The following is an 18,100-nucleotide window of genomic DNA, read 5'->3' on the forward strand; positions in this document are numbered from 1 at the left end:
CAAGAATGGGGGAGAGCACATGTGGTCGGGACACGTGGTCGAGGCTGTGGGCAGGCCCCTCACCCTTCTCTGCCTCATGTCCCCAGCTGGGCCTTAGCAGGGCCGTGGCTCTATTCTCAGCCCTGCAAGGCCCGTGACTCAGAGCAGTTTTGATTCCCCTTGGCCCCGGCATCCCACCCACCTATGCTCGGCAAGTCCTTGCAGTCCCAGAGGTATGAGAAGGTGGTGAGGCTCAGCAGGCAGGGCTGCTTGCCCTATCAGCCACAGCCCCGCCCCCAGCCAGGAGCATGCTTCTCTGGTCCTTGGAGAGGCCCTGTCTTGTGCGGTTGTTGAGGGTGTGTTGCCAGCCCGGGTGCCCGTGCCCAGCTGTTCAGCTCCAGCAGGTGTGCACTGCTCTTGCCACACCTCCTAGCACCTCACACATAACAGGTGGACTGGGGCCCATCTCCACCCCCAGCTGATGCTGTGGCCGGGCCAGCCCCTCCCTCCCCACCGGTTGTGAGGAGTAACAGAAGAGTGTGGAGCAGTACACCCAACGTGGCGCCAACTCATAGAGTGATGCAGCTCTGCATCCTCTTCTGTAATGTGGAAGGGTCCCCACTCTGCCTGGGATGTGGGACCCAGGAGGGTGGCACATGGGGGCCTCCTTACTGGGCCAGGCACTGCAGGGTGATCCAGGCACAGCTACAGTCTAACTGAAGACCATGGGCCCAGACCCGGCACCTTCAGTTGCTGGCAGGGCTGAGGGTCAGGACTGCTCTGCTCCCCAGAGCATGGCTGGGGCCCCATGGCACCTGGCACCCAGACCAAGCCCCACACTGGGCAGGGGCAGAGCTCTGAGCGTTCTCGCTGTGGGATGTGGGGTGAGATGGGCCTGGCGTCTGGGCTGGGGCGGGGGTGGTGGGGGGCCTCGTGAGCACGTCCTAGGAATTTGTACTCCGGCCACTGCCCTTCATCTAGGAGTGGAACTAGCTGGACCCCAAGCAAGGAGACAGCTAGGCTTCACTGGAAGGCCCTGAACAGAGGAAGGCTCCAGGCCCAGCTGGCTTTGGAGACAAGTGGGCTCCACTGCTGAGGTGTGTGTTCAGGCCAGCAGGAGGTGGCCCAAGCCCCCAGCTAGTAGGTGGGACACACCCTGCCTGCCTCAGCCCACTGGCCAGGCTGGCCACCTGCCTGGGAGAGGCCCGGGGAGGGGCCTTCACATGCTGCCTGCCCACCGCAGAGCCCACTGCTGCTCCAAAGGTTTCACTACGTCAAGGTCCAATTCCATGGCGAATACTTCTGTCATCTGTGAACGCGACAGCCGGTGGCTGGAGGAGCCCTCGTGCTGGTGATGATCCAGGAATAAACCATGTGGACTGGTCATCTGATGCAAGTGAGCTGTGGGCCAGAGGAGGCTTCCGCGTCCTCAACTGAAAATGGCAGGGGCAGAGCTTCCCAGAGGTCTCTGCCTCAGCCGTTGGACTCTGCTAAGGTGACACTTAAGGCTTTGGGGTCACAGAAAGGGCCTGCCCCCTTTCTGCACCTGGCCCCGTGGGTACTTAGCCAGTCCTTTAGCTGCTTAGCTGGAAAATGAGGCAAAGCTCCCCTTGTGGGTTGCTGGTGAGGGACAGGAGGGGCCTAGGGAGGCGTCAGCCTGAGGGCCCCTCGGATAGCAGCCACCACAGACTGGGCGCAGCATGACCGGCTAGCCCAGTCCTGGCCCCGCCACCAAGATCTTACACCCCTCACTGAAGGCTGAATTGAGGCACAGTCAGGGTGGGGATGAGAGCTCAAAGCTCTGCTGGGCAATTGTGGGTAGGTTCTGGACCCTCTCTGGGCCTCCCATCCTACCACCTGCTCTTGGTCTGAGAGAGCAGGTCAGGCTTGGTGGCCCTTGGTCAAGGCCAGCAGCACCTACCCTGCATGGATATGTGTGGCCGGCTGAGGCAGGAGGGCCAGTGCTGTCTGTGAGGAGGATGCAGGTCATTGTTTATTCGGGTGTGCCCTGGGCATGGCCCAGCCTCCAGGACAGGTAGCTGTGCTACAAGCCGGGGTTGCGGGGGGAATGCAGGCCTGCCGGAGGCTGCGAAGATGGGCCCCTGGGGCTGGCCCTGGCCTTGGGTGGGGTCACTGCTGCAGGGGTCCTGGCTGCTCCTCGGGGAGGGGCAGGTAATTGGGGTCCTCCTCTGGGGCATCCAGTAGCAGCTTCCTGTGGGGAGGGGCCCACACTGGGCTTCAGCCAACAGGGGTTCCCCCATGGGGTAGGGAACCATCTGGGGGTGCGTAGGGAGGGCTGTCATCTCAGCACTCACAGGAAGCCAGGGGTCAGCAGCAGCCTCTTGCCACCAGGCTGGTTGGGGAAGACATCCTCCAGGAAGTAGTAGATGTGGCCCACAACAATCCCTGTGGGAGAGCCACCAACTGCTGAAGCCACCCTCCACAGCCCAGAGCCCATGGCCAGCTCAGCCCTGAAGGCCCCAGAGCACGGGTGACCAATGTCCTACACAGACTGCCAGCCCTGGGTGGGGCCAGGATCGGCCCAGAAGAGGGCAGGTCCTGGGAGGGGGTCAGGCCTGAGAACATGGGAGGAATGGAAGCCATGAAGCAGGAACCCTGACCCACCCATCCCCACCTGGGTCAGAACCTACACAAGCATCAGCAAGCAGGTGAGGCCTGAAGAAGTAAAACCGATAGGCTGGCTTGTTTGAGGGGCTGGAAGAACAGAGTAGCTGTGAGGGCAGGAAGAGGCGGTGGGGACAGATGAGAGGTCCAGTGCAGGTGGATGGGGGGCTCTGGCCAAGCAGACCCTCAGGTCCCTGACAACCTGCTTGGGGAAGGCTGGATGGACAGCAGGCTCACCCAGGAGGTCCACGAGGATTGAGTTGCCCAGCAGCATTGAGAAGCCCATGAGCGCCCAGGGCAGGAATGGCGCCTGGAAAGTGAGGAGGCCGAAGAAGTTGACCCTCACCCGGGGGCTGCGGCGGCTCCATACGTATACCAGCATAGCTGTGAGGGCCTGGCCCAGGAAGAAGAGGCTGCCCAGGAGCCCCAGCAGCTGGGCCAGAGTCAAGGCCTCATGCCCTGCCCAGGGCCCCTCTGACTTCTTAACCCCTGGAACCCTCCCGCTGGCTGGTTTCCCTTCCCAATCTAAGGCCACATTGTGGCCTCCAGGGGCCACCTGATCTGCACTGCCTCTCCACCTCACCCCAGGCCCCACCACTGGTCATCCTGGCCCCAGTTCCTCCTGGATACTGGCATTCAGGGCTCAGAGCCCCGGGTACCCCACCGTGTGGCATTTTGGGTACAGCACTGGACCTAGCCCTGGCACCTGGAGCTGAGCACGCGATGCACGCTCAGTACAGCCTAAGCTGGAGGAAGCGACTCTGTCCCTCTCCGGCCGGCGCTCAAGCCGGGCCCCAGGGCCAGCACAGGCCGGGCCCAGAGGTCCCAGAGCCCGGGAAGGATACGATCATAAGGACACCCCCGAAGAGAAACATGAAGACGAAGTCGGCCGTGCGGCCGCGGAAGGAACCCTCCTCCAGCAGACGGCAGTAGCGAAACCTGCGGCGTCCGTATAGGAAGTGCCTCCCAGCGGAGCTCAGTTTCCCCCGCTCCCGCCGCCCCCAACCCCCCACCCCCGCCTCCCGGGCCAGCGCGGCGGAGGATACACGAAGAGCATGTTGAAGAAGAAGCTGAATCCCAGGGGCCCGAAGAAGAGGAAGTTGGTGACGAGCCTCCAGACCTGCATGGGGGCGGGCGGTAAGGCGCGGGGCGGGCGGGGCGGGGCCAGCAGGTGCAAGGGGAGGGGCGGCCTCACCTGGAACTTCCGGAACACGAGGTGCGGATTGAAGTAGAGCTGGAAGGGGCTGAGGAGCTCCAGCTGCTGCAGAACCAGGGGGGCGTCAGGAGCTGCCCCCCCGGCGGGTGGGGGGGCGGGTCCAACCGTAACCGTGGCAACCCCCGGGGCTGTAACCATGGCGATACCCACCCACCCGCCCGGCTCACCACGGCGGCGGTGGTGAGGACGCAGGCTGCGGTGTAGGTCCGCGTCACCGCCGGCACCTGCAGGAATTCGGTCGCCATCCCCTGCCACGCCATTGAACCTTCTCAGGAACTCGCGGTCCGACCGCCGAGCGCTCTTAACCTGCCTCCAAACCCCGCCTTCCTGTCTTCGGCCAATCCTCATCCGAGGTGCAGCGCGCCCGGGCTAAAGGGAGGGGTGTTGGGACAGGTAACCAATAGGAGGAGGAAGCAGGAAGCCGGGGGCAGGATGGGGGCGTGGGCGGGTCGGGACTCGTGGCCAATGAACAAGCCCCATGGTTGAGCACGTGGCGCTTGTTGTGGTTACTGCGGCGGCGGCGCGGGAGAATGTATGGCCAATGAGGAACTGGGCGCTTCGCGGCAAACTAGGGGAGGACCAATAGCAAGGACCCACGAGCCATCCTGGGGGCGAGGCTAGGAGTGCTTGCTCGAGGAGGCCCTGCGAGACTGAAGGGGCGGGGCCACGCGGGGCGTGGGCGAGGCAGAACCCGGAGTTCGGCCGCACTAATATGTCGCTCCACCTGGCTTGGCCGGCAACGCGGGCCGTCCTTCTTCCCTCCGGGAACAAGAACAGCGAAGGAGGCGCTCATCTGCGAGTCCAAATCCCCCCGGACGTCCAGGCCCTGCTGAAACTGCCGGCTCCTTGGGAAGCCCCACGAGGGCCGCCGGAGGAGGGGCCAGGCTGGGGACTTGCAGCCCCGGTGACGAGGCAGGCTGGAGCGAGTGGACGGGCTGGAGAGGACCTTGTTATTTTGGTGGAAAAGGGAAACTCCATTTATTCATTCTAATGAACAAAGTCAATCATTTATTGAGCACCGACTATGTGCCAGGCACTATTCTGGATGCTGAAGACACAAAGGCCAACAAAAGATGCTATCCCTCCTGCCCTCCTGGTGTAGCCAAGGAGACAGGCCGTCATGGTCTTGTGCTAAGACGAGAGCTAGTGTTTGCAGGACAGTGCGCTAACGGAAATAACAGCCAAGTGGAGGCTGGAGGGTTGGGTAGTGTGCCCCATGCCAGATGGGGTGATCTGGGAATCCTCTGTGAAGAGGTGATGTTTGATTGTCACTGCTGTGAGCACAGTAGACTGCCAGAGGAATTGGTGAGCAAGGGATGATGCAAGGGACGCTGGTGGCTTGGGCAGGGTGGAGCCAGGAGGGGCGGGATGTGGGTTTGCCAGCAGACTAGACAGAGCTGTGAGAGAGGAGTCAAGGGTGACTTCGAGGCCTGAGCTGCAGGGTGGATGGAAGGCGGTGGCCTTTACTGAGCTGGAGAATGCTTGGGAGAAAGGCAGGCAGATGGAGCGTCCTGTTCTGGCCTCACTGAGTTTGGGGCATCTGTATGACATCCGTGTGGAAAAACCCAAGTGTGGTGTTGGGGGAGATGTCAGGCAGGCGGTCCAAGTGTGGGTAGCAGCCTTCAGTGGACCAATGACATTTGTAGCCTTGGGCCTGCGTGAGATGCCCAAGGGGCAAGGCCAGGCCTGGGCAGCTCGACCTTCATTAGTTAGAGAGAGAAGGCGGACAGCCAGGGAAGCAAGGAGACCAGGGAGGCTGCAGCAGAACCAGGAAAAAGCTGCAGGGACAAGGTAGTGAGAAGCCTTGGAAGACGTGGCCTGGGAAGCCACGCCAAGGTCCCTGGATAATGGCGGCCATGAGGGAGAGGAGGGTGCCCGGACCTTTACCATATGGGAGCTCAACCTTGGACTCGAGTGTGGCAGGTGAGGGAAGCCCTGGGCTGGACCCTGAGTCCCCCAGGGAGACTGGAGTGGGGAGAACCAGCCGAGATACCTTGTTATTTTGGTGGAAGAGAAACTCCATTTCAGGTGGATCCTAGGAAGGCTAAGAGGGGTCCCCTGGGGAGTGGCTCCTGGAGGCCCACTAGGGAGGGGCGGGGAGGGAGAGGCTGGGAGCATGAAGCGGGGTGTGCATTGGGTTCAGGAGCGAGGAGAGGTCAGTCTGATACAGCAGGAGTTGGACAAGGGCTGAGAGGCTGGTGGGAGCAAGCTGATAAGGCCCCCTCAGACAGCATCCATTGTCCAGCAAAGCAGATCTAGGTCACGTTTGAGGTGAGGCCGGCGGAGCAGATACCACCCAGGTGGGATCCCACCTAGGTGGAGGTACGGCTGCAGGGCTGGGTTCCCGGGCCTCAGACATCAGGGCGGGCGCCTGCCAGGCTTGAAGGAGCCAGCGAGGGGGTCGGGTTTCCTGTCTGCACGGGGAAGGGGAGGCATTCCTGCCTCCGGGCCCTCAGCAAGCAGGCACTGGCTGGCCCTCTGCTCAGGGTCAGGCTGGGACTAACAGAGGGGCCGTCATGTGACAGGGGTGTCTGTCTCTCCCCTTCGATGGGGCTGACAAGGCAGGAGCTGGGTTTGGGGCTGGAGAAGCACATTCCTGGGAGACAGAGCCCAGGGTGGGGGCGGGACATTCCGGGAGCAGCGGTGGGGTTCTACTGCACATCTTCCCTTCTCAGGCCCAGGGTACCCTCAGGTGGGGACTGAGGCCCCTAGGAGGCAGAGCAAGGCCTGGGGCAGACTGTCACCACCAGCCCAGGCTTTCACGTCCAGTGTCAGGCCCAGGACAGGCCACTCGAGAGGCACCGGGCCCGCTGCTCCGACCCCTGGCACCTCCAGACAGTTAATTACAGAGAGAAGGCCTGGGTGAGCCAGGCAGGCGGGGTGCTGGATGCTAATGGCTGTGTAGCCATCTGTCTGTCCTGAGCAGCGGGGCAGCAGGCCTGCCCGAGGGGCCGCCTCCTCTCTCCTGGGCTGAGGACTATGGCAGGAGGCAGGCCTGTGGCGAGGTGACCATGGGCCTGCTCTCCAAGCCACCTCGCTGGCCTCGGGACCCTGCCTGCTACAGAGCAAGGAGCCCAGGTCTGGGGACAGGTGCCCAGGTCCAGGGACACCCGAAGACCCCTGATTTCTCTGTCCAGGCTCTCCAGTGCCTACAGGCAGGACAGCACCTGCTGCGTGCCCACCAAGCTGGCTTGCTTCCTCACAGGGCTCGTACACCAGGAGAGACCCTCATGAGACCCCAAAGACAACCCCGAAACCTGAAGCCAACCCTGACTCCCACTCCCCAGCCCCACAGGGAACCCTCCAGTCCTTTCCCCACCTCTTATTCAGCATCTCTCTCCTGGGATGGCTCAGATCTGACTTATTCAGTCACTCATTTCCCTCCCTACCAGCCTAGATGTTCTGTTAAAAGGAGAGGGACAGAGGGTGACAGGAATGCCCCCTACTCCAGAAAGCCCTCCCTGAAGGGACCAGAGCTCACCTACCTTCTGTTAGGGCCCCCCACACTCAATTTTTAGATGTATTTTATTCCGAAGGCAGCACGTGCCCGTGGTAACAGCTGGCAAGAAGCAGAAACAAGGTGAGTGCTGGAGGCGCTGTGTCTTCCTGTGGATAACATGTGGCACCCCTCGCTGGGCCTTTCCTCAGGGGCTGTGAGCTCAGTGCCCACCCCTTCCCAGCACATGGACCACGCCCCCAACTGCTGTGGGTGGGTCTCACCACAGCTCCAGCCAGTGCCCCCAGGAGCAGCTGTGTCCCCGGTGGCCCTTCCTGTCTGGGTCATGGGATATTTTTAGCACTGAGTCCGGAACTCACTCAGCAGCAGCTGCTCGTGACCGGAGCATAAGAACAACAAACCGTCCAGGTGGGCTGTGTCAGGCCTGCCCGGCAGAGGGGGCGACCCGGGCCTGGCCTTCTGAGCCTGGTAGCAGAATCGACTTTCCAGGAATTTGAGGGTCTCTGGGTGGGCTAGGGAGGGAGGAGTCAGTCAGGATAGAGGAAGAGTAAGCATTAGCCAGGCCCGACAGGAGAGCAGCTTGTGCAAAGGTAACAGCTTGGCATGGAGGGACAGAGGCAGGGAAGGAGCTGCATATGATGAGAGGCTGGCTGACCAGGCCCTGTAGGTGATGGTCTCTGTCCCAAGGGCAGTGAAGAGCCCCAGGTGAGGTTAGGATCAGATGGCGGCTCTTTGGAGAAAGCAGGGGTCAGAGGGGAAGATGGCTGCGGCTTGCAGTGGTGGGCACGTGACAGCAGGGGTGACAGGGTCAAGGAGGCGGAAGGCATAGACCTTAGTGAGTGCTTGGCGAGGGGGCTGAGACGTAGGGGAGGGCCAGGTTTGGGAGAGAGACCCCCTGTTGGTTTGGGACAGGCCAAGTTAGGGGTCCCGGGGGGAATGGACCGCTCAGGGAAGCCCTCCCTGGCCTCCCCAGCCCTGCCCTCCCAGCTCCTTGCCTTCACCCTTCTCCAGCTGTGGTTCAGAGACAAAAACCTCTCTGCCACCTCTGGGCTCCTGCCATGTCTCTGACAGGTGACTCTGCTCCCTGGATGCTCCCCTGCTGAGTAGCTGGGGTGTGGGACTCCCCGCCTGGACCCCGGTTTCTCTATCTCTGACCCTCAGTGGCTGGATGAGATGGTCCCTCCCCAGCCCCAGCTGCCAGGCCAGCCTGACCTTCCATGCCCGGCTGTCATGACCCTCATCAATGGCCCCTCATTCCACTCGCTGCTCTGGCCACTACCTGACCATCAAAGCTGCCTCCAGCCAGAGCCCCAGAGCAGCTGGTGGTGCCTGCCCCCCACCCCCCACCTCAGCTATTTTCGGGCTCAGTGTGGTTGCAGGGCTGTGTTTTGGAAGGAGATTATCTGCTTGGCTGAATCAGCCAAATGGCAGGGCCGGGGATGCGAGTTCATGGAGACACAGTGAAAAGACTATGGTCCCACACGGGTCTGCTGCCCACCTGCACACCCGGGGATGCACATGGGATCCGGTCCATGTGGAACCTGAGGCCACACTGTCCCACGGTCTTCCTACCCATAGCCTGTCTGCCAGATCATCAGGCAATTCCCATCTGTGGTCTGGCAAGGACCTGGAAGGACAGGGGCCACCACTCTGGGAGCCTTGCCCAGAAACTGACTGAGTGCTCAGAGCAGGTGGATGGAGAAGCTCAGAAAGGCCCGGGACTCCCCCATCTCCCACCTGGCTTATACCCCCCGACACCCCTGCCAAGCAGCCCAGCCCCTGCTCACATACCGGGGAGGGTGAGCCCCAGGCCAGGTGCTCGCTCAGCCCCTGGGACAGGAACCCTGTGTCCTTGTACCCCTCCACGCCCCCGCCCCCCACCCCAGACACCACCACAAGCCCCGCCTCCACATTTCACTCAAGATGTTCTCCCAGCCTCGCACGCCCTTCACTTGTGTGAGGTATTGGGGCCTCTTTAAGAAAACAAATGCAAAATTACAAATCCAAGATTAGGTACAAAAGTACCTCATTTGTTTAGAATGAGGACACAAACAAAACAAGCGACAAGTTCATAAAAGGTAACAAATAGCACTCAATAGCAAACCCAGGAAAAATCCCCTCCCCGGTCAGAAGCTGTACCTATGTCAGGCAGGGGCTGGTGAAAGAAGCAGAGGGCGTTAACCAGGCCCCTGGGGAAACTGCGGCTGGGGTGTAGGGAGGGCATAGGGAAGGGGTGAGGGTGGGCCCAGGAAGGGGTGGGCTGCCTGTTCAGCTCCATCCCAAACCTGCACCAGGTGGCCCAGCCACAGGGGACTGGCCACTTTGGTGTCCTCCCCTCTTCCCCCACCATGGGCCTTGCTGAGAGGGGGCCTCCCCCACCAGGGAATGCAGGCGTCAGCACTTCAGACTCTGTCTAACTGCCATCCCCACCCCCCGCCTCCCACCCTTCCCCTCCAGATGTGGGCACAGCTGTATTTTTAGCACAGCTAACCCCGAGGACATTCTTTGCTTCTAATTAAGATGGCTTTAAATCTCCTATCCGCAATCAGCTCCACTGTTCAGTCCTCAAATATCAAAGGGTGGCCAGGAGGGGCTGCTCGGCTGGTTGTTGCTTGGGGTTTCTTCTTTCTTTCTTAGTTTTGAATCGTTAAGTTGGAAATGTGACCCAGAACTGGAGTGGATGCCAGCTTTGAGGAGGAGGGAGAAGCTGGATTTGGGGTAGAGCCTGCAGGGGCTGCCCCTAGGCCTTGCCCTCCACAATCAGTCAGGCTGCAGCCCCTCGTGTTCACCTACCCACAGGCAGGGTCTGTCTGGAGATCAAGAGAGGGCACGGTACCTGCCCTCAGGATGCTCAGTGCAGGCAGTCAACAGACACACCTGGGTCCTGAGGGCACAGCGCCTGTGCAGGGGGCAGGTCAGTTGTCATGATGTCCCCATTTTACAGGTGAGCAAATGGAGCCTGGAGAGAGGAAGTACATGTTGGGACTGCAGGTACCCTATTGGTATCAGCTGCAGCCAGGTTTGTGGCCGGCCTGCTGTGCTTGGTGATGGCTCACTGCCCACCCTGACAGCCTGGTGCCCAAGGTCAGCTGGCCTCTGAACTCCAGCCAGTGCCTCCTTGGGAGGCACCTGGTGTGGAGTAGAGTTGCCAGTCCAAGTGGGAGGAACAGGGAAGGCTGCAAGGAGGAGGGGCCTTGAACCACTCCCCAGCCCTTCCTTGGAAGCACAGCTGACAGATGAGGACGCTGAGGTCAGAGGGGGAGGCAGTCGGGTCAAAGCAGGTCAGCCCACCCACCACCCACCCGGTGATGGATGCCCAGCTGATGGGCTGAAGGAGAGACCAGGGACCAAGGGGGCCAGCCTGAGCCCAGGGACCATGGGGGCCAGCCTGAGCCCAGGCTCCAGGGGTTAGGCCACCATCCAGACTCCTGTCCTACCCCTCATGGAGCAGAGAGGGGAGGCACACAGCGAGGCAGAGGCAGGGTGGGCTGTGTGTCAGACCTCCGAGCTCCCGACCAAGGCCCTGCCCGCCCCCCCCCACACCCGGCGGGGCGCGGTCTGGGTGCTCAGGACCAAGGAAGCGAAATCACCCGGGGCTCGTGGAACAGGGGACGCCCGGGCTCGGCCAGGACTCGGCGCCCAGGGTCCGTGGGGGCAGCTTCCCCCGGAGTTCCCCGCACCTGGCGGGGCCCTGGCTCAGGCCTCTTGGTTTCCCTGCCACCGCGGAGCCCCGAGGGGCCTGGCGACCCGCCGCGCCAACTCCCGAAGCGCGGGCTTTGTCGCCCCCTCGCGGCCGGAGCCTGTCTCGGCAGCGGGGACGGATCCCGGCAACTGGAGGGGGCGGCCCGGGAGGGCTAAATGGGGTCTGGAGGCCGAATCTGGGGGTCAGGGGAGTCCCCAGGCCCGGGTAACAGTGGAGGCACCTTCTGGAGTGGGCTCGGGTCGACGAGGCGGCCTCGCCACTTCTGCAGGGGTAGGAGCAGCCGGGGGCTCGGTGGAGCGCGGACCCGGTGGAGCCCTCCAGCCAGCTTTGCGGTATCGATTACCTTCGGTGCGAGCCGCCGTGTTCCCTGCCTCCCGCTGAGTGCCGGGGCGGATCCCCCTACTACCCCCTCCCCGCCAGCTCTGGGCCTCAGTTTCCCCATCTGCAGAGTGACACGCTCCGGAGTGTAGGAGGGAGCGTGGGTCGTGGCTCCCATGGCGGGGGAGGGGCGTCACCACCCATGTTGGCCTCCCTCCCGGAGGTCCTGAGCACTGGTGGCTGAAAGCAGGTCACCCCTCCTCCCTTGCCCCTGTTGCAGCAAAAACAGACTTGAGAATTTTCTGATAAACAAGGAAAAAATAAGGAAACAATGAACAGGCTGGGGAAACAATATAAACAGGCCTGAAAGAGTTAAGTAATCTTGGTTATTCTTTAGCTATTACTACTAATAAACACTTGTAGCTAGACTTGTCCTTCACAAAGCTGATTACTCTCTGACTCCATACAAATTACCCTTTGCACCTGGCCTTTCTTCTCCCCCTACACTCCCTTGTAGCACTCTTCATTTCAGAAAGAAGGTCACCAGCCGATAACTTCAGGGACACCAGACCTGGTTGCTGAGCCGCCTGATGCCAGCTTTGGCCATGAATTTGCAGAAGAAAAGAAATGCAAGACCTTCACTACTTTTGATCCTTATCATATACCCCAGACTGCGAGCTCCACATATAAAATCTTCTCCGATTCCCCAAGGAGGGGGGCACCGTTCTTGAGGCGCTAGCCTACTGTGTTCCCCTCTTGCCTGGCAAAAGGAATAAAGCTACTCTGTTCTATTTCCTCCAAACTCTGTCTCCTTATTTCTATTTGGCATCGGTGGACAGGGAGCCAAGATTTGGTAACACCCCCACCTCTGCCTTCTCACCAGGGAAACCAAGACTGGGTGGGAATCCGAGACTGGGTGGGAATCCACGCGGGAAGCTCCCCGGAGGAGGAGTCGGCACGCGTGGGGGTTGTCTTTCCACGGTTCCCTGACTCAGGCGTGGTTTGGCGGCCCCATCCCGTAGGGTCTGAGCTGGACTTGGAGATCTGAAAGCCCAGACCCGACCTCCAGCAGGGCTGCAGGGGTGCTGCGGACACAGACGCCACCTTGTGGAGTCTCAGGGACGTTGAGAGGATTAGCCATCAGCACTGGGCAGCCACAAACACTCACAACCTTGACTTTCACACACTCAAGGTTAAACTCCTGATTAATGTTTGCCGAAGAGAAACCTCAAGCTCCCTTGCTTAAGGATAATAATTAGTGGCTGGGGAGCCCACGCATTGGGGGGCTGACTCCAGCGAGGTGTCCATGGGGGGTGGCGGCGGGGAGGGAGCGAAGAGGGTATTATCACAGCAGTAGATCATCTCAATAGATGCAGAGATGCAGAAAGGCATACACTTAACAACTGCTAATATTTTATTTATTGTATTGATATTTTTCCTTAAAAAATGCATGGGGCTTCCCTGGTGGCGCAGTGGTTGAGAGTCTGCCTGCCGATGCAGGGGACACGGGTTCGTGCCCCGGTCCGGGAAGATCCCACATGCCGCGGAGCAGCTAGGCCCGTGAGCCCGTGAGGCCGCTGAGCCTGCGTGTCCGGAGCCTGTGCTCCGCAATGGGAGAGGTCACAACAGTGAGAGGGCCGCGTACTGGGAAAAAAAAAAAAAAAAAAGCATGATATATTTTAGAAACTTTTAAAAGTTCAGGGCAGCAAAAATAAAACAAACCAGTATCCCTTCTGGTGTATGTCCTATCACAGTCTTTGCTCAGATGACTTTCTAGGGTCACTTTCAGGTCTATGTTTCTATGACCACAAATAGCATCTTTGGCAAGTCTGGTTTCGATTTGGCCTTAATCCAACTTCTGGATTCATGAAGGACCTGAGAAGCCCTGAGAAATAAAAGATTAATCCTGCCCAGTGGACCCGGTGGTTCCTCATCTCACAAGGTCCACTGGGCCGGACTAATCTTGTCGCATAGGACGGGATGGCCTCTCACGGAATGGATCCCCAGGCGCGTTCCAAGTCACTGGCTCTGCCAGGACGGACGGATGAGAGCTCTCCAGACTGGTGGGTCTGCCTTTTGGCCCTCCTAATCCTGTCCCTCCTCCAGGGGGAAAGGGCGGGGACACCTGTACTGGAGGAGAGTGGGGATGTCTGTGCAGAATCAAGGGCTCGGCCCTCATAGTGCCTGGGGACAGGGGCCTCCCGGAGGCGGGCAGGGGCGCCAGACTGGGGTGAGAGGAGGCCGGGCAGAGGGGCCGGAAGGGGCGGCGGCGGAGGTCCAAAGGGGAGCGCAGCAGTGACCGGCTGAGAGTCACTCCGGAGGCGGCAGCGGGGAATGAGACGAGGGGACTAGGGGCCAGGGCCGGGATTTCGGGCGAGTCTGGAGCGCGCTGATCAGAGCCGCCGGCCAAGACATGCGAAGGCGGATGCAGGGGTTGGCCGTGGTGACTTCGGACCTGAGCCCCCTTCCGGTCTGCGGAGATGGGCCACAGGGCTCGGTCGAGTAAGGAGTCAGTGACTTTTCACCTTCAGAGCTGCAGAAAGGGAGGGATGGAGGATGAACACGAGCCGCCGTTACAGCCTCGGACTCAGGTGACCCGCTCGCGGGACCCCAGCCCCCCACCCGCTTTACGCCCTGTGCGCCTGCGCACGTGTCTCGGCCGCGCGCGCTCTGGCTAAGGTAAGCTTTGAGCGAGCCTTCACAAACACCCACTACGCATGCGCCTCTCTCTTCCACGCCGATCCGCTTTTCGCAAACGTCAGAATTCCGAGACCTGCCAGCTCAGGCTTCTCGGATGAGGGATTGCGGACTGGCGTGCACTCGGGAAGGCTCAACGAACGCGTCCAGTGTACAGAAGTATCTGATCCTTGTTTGCACAGTGGAGCTAGGTGCTCGGCCCAGACGAACAAGAGCCGGTGTTCACGCGCAGTGTTGGGCTGGGGCGCAGTGTGCGGGACCTGCGCACCGGCCGTGTCCCAGGCTAGCATCCCTCTGGTCCTGGTGCGGGCCGGACACGCCCCCAGAAGCAGCAGCCCCTGGACACTGCAGTCCTGGCCGCCTCATTCCGTCCTGGGCCTGTTTCCCACCTTCACTTCTCTCCCCAACCTTCATCTCCTCCACGCTGGTTCTAAACTCCGTCCTCCCGTCCTGCTGCACCGAGGGGGCGGGGCAGCGGGAAGAGCAAGCCTATACCGCTCACCACCCCGCCTCTGGGTTTCCCCCGCCAACCGGCGCTGATCTGCATGGCGCTTCCCCTCACCTCCTTCAAGTCTTTGTGCAGATGCCCCCTTCTCATGGCGTATTCCCTGACCACCTTTTCCAGACACCCCCTCTCACCTTCTCCTGCTTTCTGTCTACATCGCACAACTGACATACTATGTATTTTCCTTGTTCATGTGTTACTGCCTGTCTTCCCCCTCTGGAATGGTCACGGATTTCGTCTCTTTTGTTCACTACTATATCCCCAGCACCTAGAACAGTAGATTTATTGCCCACGGTAGAAAGGCAAGAAATCTTTATTCACTGACTTAATAATCACCACCATAGCTAATGTCTGAATTCTTTTCATGACCAGTCAGAGGACTAGGCAATCTCCATGCACGATCTCATGGAATGAAGTAATTTATGCTGTCTTGGAGACCTGCCAGCACCCCTGCCACGTGCGCTCAGTTCTCATCAGGCGGTTGCGTGACTTGTTGCTTCCTGCAGATCTGCTCTCTTAGTGGAACTCTCACCTCCGGGCAGCCCAGCAGGGTGCTTCCAGTGACTCCAGTGAGACAGGACTCCTGGGTTCTCACCTGGCTTCCTCCTATGGCTTCAGGCTTGTGAGGAAGTTACTTAGACCTTGTAGGAACTTGTGGGCAGCCAGGGTGCCTGTCATAGACCTGCCTGCAGACCTGTGGCAAGATCTTTGGCAAGATCCTGCCCTCAGAGCCTCTTCCTCTACCTCCCCACCCCCAGGCCAGCTTCTCACAATACGGTGAAAGCAGGTCTCTCGTTCCCCACCCCCCTCCCCCGGCCCCGCTGTATCTGCCTCCCAGCTCAGTTCCTGGATGGGACAGGCACTTGGTATTTGACTGATGAATGAGTAAGTAGTCTTCAGGTTCTGGAAATTCTTCAGAAAGCCCTTAGCCAAACATCCTTCTGACTTGAAACTTGTATTTAAGTATTAAAAAAATAATAAATATGACACAGTGCTTTATATTTGTGGGACAATTTGCCCGAGCAAGAAAGGTAGTATAGAGTTACTAGGAAAAGATCAACAATTTGATTTTTGTATAGTTAACCACTTTGTGAATGTCTCAGAAAATATCTGAGGGAAGCAGTTCACTGCTCTTTGGGAGAGTGGAGAACTGTTAGCGTACACTGGATTTTCAAAAAATTTAGCAAGCATGTTATTTTGTAATTAAAAATTATAAGAGTAAAAATATAAATAAGACTGTGAATCCCCCGAAAAAGATACCAACCTAATGATGGGGCATCAGGGCGCTGAGCTGGGTGCCTTGGGGAGTTCTCCCTCCATCTCTGAGGGTGCTGCATGAGGATGAAAAGCTGCCCTTTGTTGTACCAGGTGTGTGTAGTGCACATGCACATTGGCTGTCCCCCAGCCTGAAGATAGCCATTATCATCACCAGGGCCAGCGAGGAAGCCACTCAGAGAAGATGAGGGAGGAAGGGCAGAGCTGGCACTGGGACCCAGGCTGCTCTCTGCTGCTCCATGTGCCCCCCCAGGCCCCCACACCTGTAGGTCCGTGTGGCCCCTGCTCTTAGCCTCCTGGCAGAACAGGCTGGGAGGGAAGAGAGGGAGGCCCAGCCACTCTGTTGAGAGAGTTTCACCGGGGCGAGTCACTGTAGCTCAGGGACTCCTGTCCTGCCAGAGGCAGAGCTTCACGCCTGTGGGGCCCCAGCTCAAGGCATTGTCCCCTGAGCCACAGCAGGCATGCCCAGGGGCAGCCCGGCAAGGAGGGCTGGGAATGGCTGTCCATCTCAGGAAAATGCTGTCAGGGGTGAAGGGGCAGCGAGATCCTGGACTCAGAGCAGAAGGCTAGGGTGCCTCTGCTACCTGCCAGCCATATGACCTAGGCAACTCCTCTCTGCCTCAGTTTCTTCATCTGCAAAGTGGAGCCATTATTGCCTGGTTCAGATAGATTGCAGTGCTGGGATTGGTGGAGGCTGTAATCAGGCACTCTGTGTCCTCTCCTCTCTCCTCAGTTCCAGGGCAGGGTCCTGCTCCTGACCATCTGTGCGGCTGGCATTGGTGGGACTTTTCAATTTGGCTACAACCTCTCAATCATCAATGCCCCAACTTCGGTATGTACCCTCCATGCCCAATGTCACCATCCCAGTGCACTGGTGCTGGGCCAGGGCCAGCAGCTGCCTGCAGCAGATCTTCAGGCCAGCATCCACTTGGTGGCGCTTTCTTCCACATGTCCACCTCCACTGCGATGTTCCACAGGCCCTGTGAGTTCAAACCCAGCTCTGCATCCTCCCCCGAAACTCGCAAGTTCTCCTGAGTCCCTGATGTCAGTAAATGACTCCACCATCCACCCAGTGACTGGGGTCCGCCCTGACTCTTCCCTCACTCTTGGACACCAAGTCCTTCCTAACTGCCTCTGGCTTCCAGCCATTTCTCCTCGGGTCTCTTCCACAATCCTAGTTCAGACCCCGTCTCTCCTGCCTGTATCACTGGCCTCCCTGCCTTTGACCTCCCCCTTCTAGATCCTCTCAAGTTTGATCAAACCACTCCCCTGCCCAGAAACATTCTGTGGCTCCCCAGTGCCTACAGGAATAAGGACAGACTCATCCATCTGAAGTCCAAGGCCTCCTGGGATCAGAACCTGTCCACCTGTCTCCCACCTTCGTTCCCCCAACTCCGCTACCAAAGCAGGTTAAACGCAGCTCCCCAAATGCACCCAGCCCTTCCTTGAAGCCTCCTTCTGATGGGAAGCCCTCTCTGCCCCACCTGCAAGAAGCCCTTCAAGAGCCACCCAAATGCCATCACCTCCCTGAAGCCTTCCTTTAGCAGCCTCCCAGCTGGAGTCACCCTCCCTCCCCAGCCCTTAGTCTCAGCCTCCTGCTGGTCTCCTCTCAGCGTCCAAGTCATCTTTGAGTCCCCAGCACCTGACTCTGTCCTGGCCTGTGCCGATGTTCAGTAAATGCCTGTGGAAAGGATGAATCTCTCGGCCCCATTGATAGAAGCCACCTCTATCCCACCTAAGTGAGAAGGGCAAGTGTCCTGTCACATAGCTGTGAAGGAGGTGGGGCTGCAGGAAACAGGTTCCAGGATGGAACTGGGGCTCTCCTATCCCTGCGGGGCATCATCCTCCACCCAGTGCAAGAGAGCAGCTGTCAGCAGACTCACTTCCTGTCCTGGACTGAGAACCCCCAAACAGAAGTCCTCCCTATTAGTTCCAGCAGAAAGGCTGGGGAAGAGTTTGATTGGCTGGTTTGGATCACATGCCCTCTGATTGGCTGGTTTGGATCACATGCCCACTAGACCAATCATGTGGTCAGGAGGGTGGAGCACTTTGATTGGCCAGGCCTGGGTCAGGTGACCAACTGTGTAGGGGGCTGTAATTGTCAAGGGGAAAGAATTTCCGTCAAAGCATGTTGGTGCTTAGAAGTTGGGGATGCGAGTACATTCTGGGCAGAAACAACTATAGCTGCCCAGTCCCTTAAAAGAGGATGAAATGAAGGGTTTAGAAAGGGGAGTCTGAGCTCCATTTGCTTTTTTTTTTTTTTTTTTTTTTTTTTTTGCGGTACGCGGGCCTCTTACTGTTGTGGCCTCTCCCGTTGTGGGGCAC

General features: G+C 59.4%; 3 protein-coding genes across 5 annotated transcripts in view; 2 read left to right on the plus strand and 1 right to left on the minus strand.

The window, feature by feature from the left end:
• Nucleotides 1-12,076, plus strand: part of SMARCB1 (SWI/SNF related BAF chromatin remodeling complex subunit B1) — a 39,970-nt gene extending 27,894 nt beyond the window's left edge. Inside the window, exon 9 of the mRNA XM_028480725.2 lies at nucleotides 11,816-12,076. Within this exon, the coding sequence (XP_028336526.1) occupies nucleotides 11,816-11,852 (37 nt within the window). The 3' untranslated portion in view covers nucleotides 11,853-12,076. The remainder of the gene's footprint in view (nucleotides 1-11,815) is intronic.
• DERL3 (derlin 3) lies at nucleotides 109-7,677 on the minus strand. Of its 3 annotated transcripts, XM_024121062.3 has the most exons (8): nucleotides 7,306-7,653; nucleotides 3,988-4,189; nucleotides 3,800-3,865; nucleotides 3,651-3,724; nucleotides 3,450-3,543; nucleotides 2,842-3,037; nucleotides 2,295-2,385; nucleotides 109-2,191 (listed from the first exon to the last, which is right to left on the minus strand). In XM_024121062.3, exons 2-8 carry the CDS (start codon nucleotides 4,078-4,080, stop codon nucleotides 2,110-2,112), a joined length of 696 nt encoding a protein of 231 aa, XP_023976830.1. In that variant the 5' UTR covers nucleotides 4,081-4,189; nucleotides 7,306-7,653; the 3' UTR covers nucleotides 109-2,109. The 3 variants fall into 3 exon arrangements, with proteins under 3 accessions (XP_023976830.1, XP_028336524.2, XP_028336522.2); XM_028480723.2 differs by lacking the exons at nucleotides 109-2,191; nucleotides 2,295-2,385 and having other exon boundaries at nucleotides 2,393-3,037; nucleotides 7,306-7,677; XM_028480721.2 differs by lacking the exons at nucleotides 109-2,191; nucleotides 2,295-2,385 and having other exon boundaries at nucleotides 2,393-3,037; nucleotides 7,302-7,677.
• A 1,584-nt stretch (nucleotides 12,077-13,660) lies between the features above and the next one.
• SLC2A11 (solute carrier family 2 member 11) overlaps nucleotides 13,661-18,100 on the plus strand; it is a 16,079-nt gene continuing 11,639 nt past the window's right edge. The window contains exons 1-2 of the mRNA XM_028480165.2: nucleotides 13,661-13,889; nucleotides 16,509-16,607. Of these exons, the coding sequence (XP_028335966.1) occupies nucleotides 13,779-13,889; nucleotides 16,509-16,607 (210 nt within the window). The 5' untranslated portion in view covers nucleotides 13,661-13,778. The remainder of the gene's footprint in view (nucleotides 13,890-16,508; nucleotides 16,608-18,100) is intronic.

The sequence above is a fragment of the Physeter macrocephalus genome, chromosome 19 (genome assembly GCF_002837175.3).
Source record: "Physeter macrocephalus isolate SW-GA chromosome 19, ASM283717v5, whole genome shotgun sequence".
Classification (NCBI taxonomy): domain Eukaryota; kingdom Metazoa; phylum Chordata; class Mammalia; order Artiodactyla; family Physeteridae; genus Physeter; species Physeter macrocephalus.